Consider the following 9,737-nt stretch of genomic DNA (forward strand, 5'->3'; position numbering starts at 1 on the left):
CGTCTTTAGTTTTATCGTTGACGGGCTCGCATGTTACGCGCTGTAAATGACAAAGTGGGGATCGATCGTATATAGCCGAGGAAATTCCTCTCCCCTTCAGCAAAAGCAAAAAAGACACGGCGCGACCTGTTGATGAACGTCCGTTGTTCTCGTGTACGGTGACAATCAATTCGAATATACATAATTGCTTAACAATCTCCGCAGTCTGTGAAATAATCTGTCCACGTGCTACTTTGAGAACGCCGCAGTGAAAATGTTCAGTTTCTCTGAATTACAATAAAATAAAACAGAATATTTTGTGAAAATTAATGGCTGACAAAGATTGACTGTTTTTAAAGTCTTTACTGTATTTTTACTGAATTTTAGTATTGCAAATGCGTGCAAGTTCGTGTTCGATGATTGTTGAAGTGCATTAATGGATTTTTAAATTATTGATACTGATGTTAGTGGTAAAGGATTGTTCACGGATTGTTTGTTGTACAAGTGTCTGCCACAATACATTTCAATGATTTAAAAAGCTTCCTTTGTACTAAACGGAAGCATTTTGCTTTCAGTACCGTCAGAAGTGGCCGCCATTTTGAAGAAGAACGGACTGAGGATGAAGTTGCTTCTGGTTACTTTATTGATAACGCTAACCTTAGCCGGCACTCACGGTCAAATTCGGTAAATGCTATTACTTTCGATGGTTTCTCCTGTTTGTTTGTCGTCGAGCAGCTTCACCGTAAAACTCTTTTTATTTTGAACAATGCGACGAACACAGATACGAACCGCTCGCCGAGAAACCAGGATCCTGCCCGCCATCTCTGACGGTTCAGATCTGCAGCGAAACCTGTCTCTCCGATTCCGATTGTTTAGGAGCCGGCAAGTGCTGTTCGACTAATTGCGGAGGATTCATCTGTTCGAGACCTGTGACAATGCGACCAAGAAATCGGCAAGGTGAGAGAAATATCTCCGAGTACCAATCATTCGGCAATGTCGATGCAACCAATTTTTTTTTAGCAGACTCCTAACAAATTCCAGTACCAAACTGTTGTAGAATTACCGAATTTATTTTTTCGCGATTAAAATTTTGAATATCCAACAGGCTGAAATCGCGAAAGATATTTTTAAGTGCGTACTACGATCTTTCGATATACGTTTCACATATTCGTTCATTCGTAAGAAAAGTGACATAACTCAAAATATATTTATAAACAAGATTACAATAATAAGTGTATACATTTTGGTGTACCTTATAACTAATGTACGTGAGAATTAATCCAGTATCTAAATAACAACACATTATTTTGCATTTCTAAGTTGGTTATATGCAATTAAAAAATTGTCAATTTTAGGTAATTTTCTCCTGTAAAATTTCCTTTTTTAACTTATGCCACTCTTCTTATGAATGAACGAATAACATTCATTCATTGCTAACTCTAGATTAGGTAAACAACTAGCAAACTTGTTGAGAACACTTTTATTATACGAGTCTGTTGCATGAATAATAAGCAACTGTTAGGTAAAAACATCGTGCAAACGACCAGAAGTTAATCGTCATTTAATTACAAACACGCACGCGTTCGACGCGGCAATGTGACCATTATTAAGATAAATGGTTGAACGGTTTGTATTTTGAAGTGTTGGCGAATTAAAAACGAAATTTTTGGTTTACAGTAAAGCCAGGGTCCTGCCCAGCAGTGCCAAAAGGACGATGGGTGTGTTCGCCAACTTGCAGCAGTGACGGCGATTGCAGAGGAACGCGGAAGTGCTGTAAAAATCGTTGCGGCGCTTTAGCCTGCCAGGAGCCGGATGTTGAGAAGGTCGAATCTGTTGATATGTCGGTTGTCCCGTTGCCAGGAAGACCGAACAACTTCCCCAGGAATCCGTACTACACCAGTATGAATCCGTACAACGTCAACAGGAATCCCTACGAAATCCCTAGAAACCCAAACAACTACCCCTTTTTCAATTACAATTATTAATTGTGATAGTTGAAGACTTTCTCGATCGAATGTCACAGATTGAACAAGTTCGTGTCTTCGCAAGTGCCATACTACAGAATATGTATACTCTAGAACAGTACATACTGCCCGCGGCCCTGTAGGCATTCGGTACAAAAATCATAACTTCTAAACTAATCAATTTTCGACATAAATACCCTAATACTTTCTTAAAGAGATGCATTAATTTGCGTAAAACAGTTATATGATTTCATAACAAAAATTGTAGTCACCTTTACCTTTTCTTGAATGAAAACTTTTACGCAAATCTTTGTTAACATAACTTATTGTCAGCTAAATACTGAGTAACTTTTGTTGCAAATATTTTTACGATATATCATCCAATAATATGTAGATCTATGTGTGAAATAACAAATACATCCCACAAATTAAAATTATTTGATTAGGCGTTCGTTGCGGTCCGCGCGTAGACACCGTTAGTTTCATAACAATTGACGTTGTAAACGGTGTTTTGCTGCATCATTTTCTATCGTTAATAAATCCGGAAATAATTGAACAGAATTTCTTTCAAGCGTAGATTGTACCTTTTCTTTCACTGGGAACTCCAGAAGACATCAAGTTTTGCGTAAGAAACCTGTTGAGCCGCATTTAGACGTCGCGTCGCGACGTCTTAAGAAATGTGACGACACATTCGAACTTCTGGAGGAAGGATCGTTGGCTGAGCCCAGAAAGAAAGGCAAAATATTACATCCTTAACTTGAAAAAGATTTCATCCTTCAGGGATTAGTTTAGAAAATTGTAAACTTGTGTGAAGAAGCATAGTTTAAGCGTGTTTTCTAAATTAGTTGAAATAAGATGAGGTTCAAAAAGAGAGGGAATTCGCCATTGTTATGATCCACGACGCAAATGCTAATTCATTTATTTTAAATACAGAAGCTCCTGTCTCGCAAAACAAAGGATCAAAATATCCGTCTCACCAGGCAGTTTATTAATGACAGTAATTATTCGCGTGTCAATCTGTGGTATGAATCGTCACGCTACTGATGGAATCGAACTGAATTCGAGTTCTGCGTCGCGTTCTTCATTTCAATAATATTCAGATATGATGTCACCGTCGTCATCTCATGGCCACTGTCAGAAACAATCTTTTCATCGAGACAATTTGCATCTGCTAGAATGCACCGGTGCTCTGATAAATTCGTGCCGCTGTTCTGTGACCGGTAGATGACAAATTTGCAAGAATTAATTGTACGCGATGTTGAACACGTTCGCAGTATGAATCATGCGGCTTCAATGGACAAATCCAGCTGGAATACCCGAGTGCAGTATTCCCCGAACGCGCATCGTAAACTAAAAACGCGTCGATAACGGTGATTAAGGCGTGCATGAAGCAAGACGGGATCCGGGAAGTGGTTAGAACAACTGTGTCGCCAATTTTCCTTGTACTTCACCTAGACGTGCTCCTTTCGCCGTGAAATGGAGGTGGAAACAAGCAGTGGAAAGAGACGGATTTAAGAGACTGAATTCTTATCGTGGACCGATTAGACGTGACACATCTGCCAACCGAACAATTCGCTCCGTACAGTTGTACAGGCGTACAGTGACCAGTGGATTGGAAAAACAAGGACTCTCGACAAACTGAAAATGATTGGTATGTTTTTATATTGTGAAAAAATATATTGCCTTTCACAAATGTTTAATCTTCGGAGTACATATTAGTACTTTGTCATTTGGTCATTCCTGAATTATCAATTATTTTATATTATTCGGGTTTTTTTTTTAAGTGCACCAGAGCTGGGTAAAATAGTATTTCAAATAGTAAATAGTAAGTAATCCTACTTATTTTAAAGTATGCGTACAACATTGAAAATAAAATATTTCATTTAATGCAATAAGTTTTCAAAATAGTATTTTATTTGAAGAATATTAAAAATATTTGGATTTCATCTCGAAATATTTTATTCCTTTTATTTTAAATATTCTTGCTGAAAATAATGGTTCGTATTCAGTATAAGTAGCTTATTTTACTTTATTTTAATAATGAAATATTTTATTTTAATGATTCAGATACTTGAACAAATATTCCGTTTCATGGTTTAGATTGTCAAAATAAAAATATTTTACTCTAATTTATGAAATAGTATATAAAATATTTATTTCGCCAAATATTGCCCACCTCTGAAGTACACTGCTCATAAAAATGGTAATGAAAATATTGTAGGGTATTCGTAACACTACCTAAAGAAGAAAAAAGGCTTTCTTTCTCATTGTATCTTCGTTTCTTCTAATACACCCATTCATCCGGTATATTGAGTTGGTTGCAGCTCAATCTTGAAATTCAAAGAAATGTTTGCAATAGCTAATAATCTGTGTGTCTAATGGATAATTTTCCGTCACAGCGAAAGGAACGATTCTGGTAGTGACGCTGTGCCTGTTTGTCGCCGCGACGAACGCCCAGCTATCTTGTAAGTCAATTAATCGCTCGAATGCGTAATTATATTTCTCTCCAAACGCATAACAATCGCTGAATAATAAAAATAGTTTCCTCTTCGATTCATAAAGTCTTATAATTGAGTATCTTTGATACTCAAATCTTCTCTTGTTGATACTCTTATCGTTTAAGTCTCAATATGATTAATTCAATATAAATAAATGAAAAAATTAGTGAAATAAATGAAAAATTTAACAAAGAATGAAACCCCAAATTATTCTTACCGCATATCCCATAAGACATAATGCTAATTCCGGCAAGAATCGTTCTCTGTTCAAATGTCCGTACACCGTCATATCATGCAGCGGCAAACACTCAAACTGTTAGCAAAATGTTACCGACAATCGATTACACGTCGATAACTTACCTCGCTGGTAACGTTGCCAAACGTTAAATCGTTGCCGGTAAGCTATCGACGTGTAATCAATTGTCGGTAACATTTTGCTAACAGTTTGAGTGCTTTGCCGCTGCATGATATGGCGCTGTACGGACATTTGAACTGAGAAAATGATTCTTGACGGAATTAGCGTTGTTTCTTATGGGAAAATCGGTAAGAATCAATACTGCAATGCTTTTCTGATGATCTCTAAATAAATCAAAATATTTTATAGACCAAAGTGGACACTGCCCGCTAAAAAACAGCGTATCAAAATGCACTCCAAGATGCGTTTCGGATTACCAGTGCTCGATGAATGAAAAATGCTGTCCAAACAAATGTGGAAGCACATCGTGCGTAGAAGCGAGTGCTATCAGTACTGGAAGCGGGTACAAAGGATCACAAAATGGTGAGAAAATTTATTATTTCATGAATATATGGTATATATTAACGAAATTTTATTTTTCAGACGCAGTTTATTGTGGAGGCGTAAAATGTGGACCGTATCAAAAGTGCCAGTTCGACCGCATTACAAAAAGGGAAAAATGTGTTCGTACATGAATGAATTCAATAAATATAATTTAACAATATTAGAAGAAATTTAACTTTCTTATCTACATTATTTATTTTAATTGAATCCATGAATCCTCTATACTGTAATACACAACCGTTATCGTCCAGATCATCTTTTCTATATATAATACGTCATATTAAATATATTTATAAATACATTTTACACTTACCGTATGAGAAACTTTTGTAAAGTCAAAACAAGAAGCAGACAAATTTTTATATACAGGTAACCCTCGTATAACACGGTAGATAGGTTCCTAGAAAATGCCGTGTTGTATGAGACCCAGAGCCAGTACAAAAAGGGGGGTTACGATCCGAAAACTTATTAAAAACAAATATTTTTTTAATTCTACTTAAACAACTTAATTTTTATTAAAAATATAAATGTATGTACAATACAAAACAAAAAATATTATTTTAATTTAACGCAACTTTAATTTAATTGTAGCCGTGTTGTAGGAGGGTTCCCGCAATTTATGAATCGTGTTATAGCGAAACCGCGTTATAAGATGCCGTGTTGTAGAGGGCTACCTGTGCTATTTGTGCTTTCTGCAGACAGAGAGGAAATGAGAGTAGTCACGCTCAGAGTTTTTGTGTCCCCACTTTTATGCATCATCTTTTTCACCTGGAACAGAACCTGCACACCGACGAGATATATATAAAGACTGCCAGTACCGACGAGATATATATAAAGACTGCCAGCCTTACGGGAGAATGTGTCGCTCGAAAAATGTTGTAGGTTTAAGGGTCCCGCGGATAAATGCGGAACCAAGATGCAGCCTACTCTGCACAGAACCGCTGGGAGACTTTTATCAAAAGTGATTCACTCGTGTATGCAACAAAACAACTTTATTCGACTTTACTTCGAGAGCGTAGGATCTAGACGTCTGTCTCGATCGAGAGTCGGGCAGCGAGAGAGTACATCGGGCGGTTCTCTCGCCTGCATTGCCCGAGGTTGAGAGTGCCAACCTCGTCGGAGCATATTCTCTAGGCGCGTGCCTAGGGGAATGGCGCGGCAGCGCCAATATCCCTACAATGCGGTGTTTTCTACCGCCCTCTGGGATAGATTTTGGCTGGAGTAAGAAACAGAAGGCCCACGACGGTATTTCGTCGGTGCAGAAGACCACTAAGGAGATTCTCGTCGTTGAGAAGGTGAATCATCACGGACCCATATCGATTATCAAATGTTACATTCTCCGACCAGAGTTGGGCAAAATATTTATCTAAATAAAAATTTCGAATAACGAATAAAAGATAAAAAATTTTTATTTCCTTATTCGAAGGTTCGAATAAAAAAAGTATCTTTATTCGACGAGTATCGAATAAATAATTTTATTCGACGAGAATATATCCGACGAAAAAAGATAATTTTTTTTATTCGAAGTGGATTTATTCGAACTTCGAATAATTTTTTCATCTTTTATCTGTATCTTTTATTCAAAGGCTTCGATACTACCTTTACTTGAATAATTGCAGTCCAGCATTAGAAGTGGTATTATCGGTTAAATAAGTAAAAAAATTAATTTTGTGTTTTTTACTACGGATCACAATAAGAACGATTGAATTTTGTCATTACTTGAATGTTGTATTTATTCTTTTTTTTTATTCTATAACTATTACAGAATATATTTTGCTGAATAATCATTATTTTATAAATATCGCAATAAGTTCCAAATCAATTAATTACACCTATAAACTATCGATTATAAGATAATGATTACAATGGTGAATAATATGGAAAATAAGAAGGCAATAAGAGTGTAATGAAATTATACAATAAAAAATAATTATTTTCATTCTACGCATTATACGTTTATTTATTGCCTATGTCGCTGACGTTTCTTCCGTAATTCACGAACAAATGTTCTATTTAGGTAGCGAGCGCGGCATGTTTAGCGATGTTGGTATTTGAAAAGTGATAGTTCCACGTTCTTAGTTCCACAACCGACGAGAGTATCTCGACATTGGGGCCGTTACCGACCGATCCCAGCACCCACCTGGCACCCACTTTGAGACTCGCAGTTTAACACGGGGGCTGGCAGTCTTTATATATATCTCGTCGGTGCTGGCAGTCTTTATATATATCTCGTCGGTGCTGGCAGTCTTTATATATATCTCGTCGGTGCTGGCAGTCTTTATATATATCTCGTCGGTGGTAGAGGGCGTAAGAAATCTAGTTGTTGTTAACGATGTCGGTATTTCAGATCGTGAGACACGAAACCCCATATGGTCTACTCTTATACCTCGTCTGTGATGTCACGAAAGTGGGAACGCCGAAACCCCGGGCGTGAGCACTCTCCTATCCTCTCTGTATATATCTCGTCGGTGCTCTCGTCTCCTCTCTGGTTTCCACGTCGATAGTCCTTCTACTTAGGCGCCACCTGATGAGCACCAATCCAACTAAACTTGTCACATTTTTGCTCTGTATTATCGATATCATGAATTCTGACGCCAGAAAGCCATGCTGAAACGGGAAGTCACTTTTTGGCTTTATTTCTCAGAGATTCAAGTCAAAATATCTGCATAATATCATAGAATCATGAGAAAAATATTCTCATATAAAGACGAAAAATTGTTTCCCGTGAAACTATATTTTCTTATGTGCGTAATTGTTGTGAATGGCGTTACCACAAGATACTAAGCGTACTAAGTGACTTCACGACTATATTCGCAGATGCCGCCATGAATGAATATTATTCTATGAAGATCATTTTCCGAGAATTTCCCAGGCTACTTGTTTGGACACCTTTGTCCGTATATCCCCATCGTATCCTTTCTTCCGAATTCAACGCGAGAGGTATCTAGAATTCACCCCACATAAAGGGCAGCTTTGGGGAACGAAGCTCTCTCCACGGAGAAAACTACAATGCCTTGCAGGTCTAGCTGCGCCATTTTGTAAATTGAAGGTCCAAGAAGACGCGATGAAAATTCTCGACTTCTCACAGTGGGTCTTGCTGTTATAGTAACACCACAAACATGCTGCATTACATATAAAATCGAACGAATGTTTCTATCAATCATATTTTCGTAATAGTTAAAAAAGTGTATCGATACGTTTCCCTAATAAAGTTAAAACAATACTTCTTAAAAGAGACATGGAAAGTTATGAAATTTTTTAATTGTTTCTGGAACATCGACTTTTTTATTTAAAACGTAAAATTTTTCTAAAACTGCTCTTCACATTATAGCTTTCCATAAAAACACATAAAAAATTTACTGCAAGTAAATGGTTTAATTCGAATAGAATTTATAAAATATACAAATAACCATTGGTCTGTAACAAAGACAAACATTTCATGATAATTCATTAAACAAGTTTTCAATCATTGTAATAATACTAAATACCTACTATTTAATGTGTAGTAATACTTACACATATATTAAATAATTCCTATATTTAAATTAATATTTTGTATACGTTATTTATTTATAATATTTTCGTAGACACAATTCAAAGATTGTTTCTATTTCTTTTATGGAACCTTTGTTAATAAACGCGCTGGAAACAGTTGTGTCTATGGAACTTTTATTATACAAACTCTAAAATATCTGTTCCGTAAGAAAATAAAAATTACAGATATTTTCTTGAAACATATAAATTAAGTCAGAATCTTTTTAAAAAGGAAATAGAACTATTTCGAGCCTTGCGTTTTAAGATTCATTACTTCGGCGCAAATTTAAGTACTGTTTCATTGATGTTTTGAATAAAGAACAAAAAAAAATTGAATAAAGCAACAAATTAATTAAGAAACCTCAATTTCAAAGTTACACTTGGTATTCTCGCGTTAGCTTTCAGATTTTATACTGGTTTTATTATATGTATTTACGACACTGTTCAAAAGTGTGTTGCATTATTTACTCTTCGAATGGCAACAGGAGCTATCCCGTATATTAATTGAATATTAGTGAAAAACACATATGTGTATAAACTATTTCTTAAATATTTCGCAAAAACAGTTTTAAACATGGAAGACATTAATTACTTGCAGAACTTTAATATATTTAAAGATCGAATATTTTCTTATAGATACGCACAAACGAAGACGAAAATTTAATGTACTTAACACGAAATAACAAAAAATATTACTCTTTTTTGGAATTTAAAAAAAAATACAACTAAAACCGCCAAGTGAACCATATAAAACATTTTTAAAAATTGAATATAAAAGAACTATTAATTTTCATTGCATTTAATCCTATTTTTGACGATTTAATGCAAGCTGGAATCTCTTTATCGATACAATGACTATTTTTTCAGAAAATCGCTTATATAATCGTCGTTCCGGTGTACTATTATTGCCGACATTTATAGTGTTTCGTTATCGTCAACATTGTAATCTTGCTTTATCTAGAA

The 9,737-nt window shown here is 35.7% G+C and overlaps 2 protein-coding genes across 4 annotated transcripts; both read left to right on the forward strand.

The window, feature by feature from the left end:
• LOC143353278 (antileukoproteinase) lies at positions 1-2,504 on the forward strand. Of its 3 annotated transcripts, none has more exons than XM_076786473.1 (4): positions 1-153; positions 555-663; positions 761-936; positions 1,657-2,504. In XM_076786473.1, the coding sequence occupies exons 2-4, from the start codon at positions 599-601 to the stop codon at positions 1,962-1,964; spliced, it is 549 nt and encodes a 182-aa protein (XP_076642588.1). In that variant the 5' UTR covers positions 1-153; positions 555-598; the 3' UTR covers positions 1,965-2,504. The 3 variants fall into 3 exon arrangements, with proteins under 3 accessions (XP_076642588.1, XP_076642590.1, XP_076642589.1); XM_076786475.1 differs by lacking the exon at positions 1-153 and adding an exon at positions 203-449; XM_076786474.1 differs by lacking the exon at positions 1-153 and adding an exon at positions 203-442.
• Positions 2,505-2,694: 190 nt separating this feature from the next.
• LOC143353279 (waprin-Thr1) lies at positions 2,695-5,410 on the forward strand. Its single transcript, XM_076786476.1, has 4 exons — positions 2,695-3,594; positions 4,343-4,408; positions 5,046-5,219; positions 5,280-5,410. Exons 1-4 carry the CDS (start codon positions 3,588-3,590, stop codon positions 5,369-5,371), a joined length of 339 nt encoding a protein of 112 aa, XP_076642591.1. The 5' UTR covers positions 2,695-3,587; the 3' UTR covers positions 5,372-5,410.
• Positions 5,411-9,737: the final 4,327 nt, after the last annotated feature.

Source organism: Halictus rubicundus, chromosome 4, assembly GCF_050948215.1.
Source record: "Halictus rubicundus isolate RS-2024b chromosome 4, iyHalRubi1_principal, whole genome shotgun sequence".
NCBI lineage: Eukaryota > Metazoa > Arthropoda > Insecta > Hymenoptera > Halictidae > Halictus > Halictus rubicundus.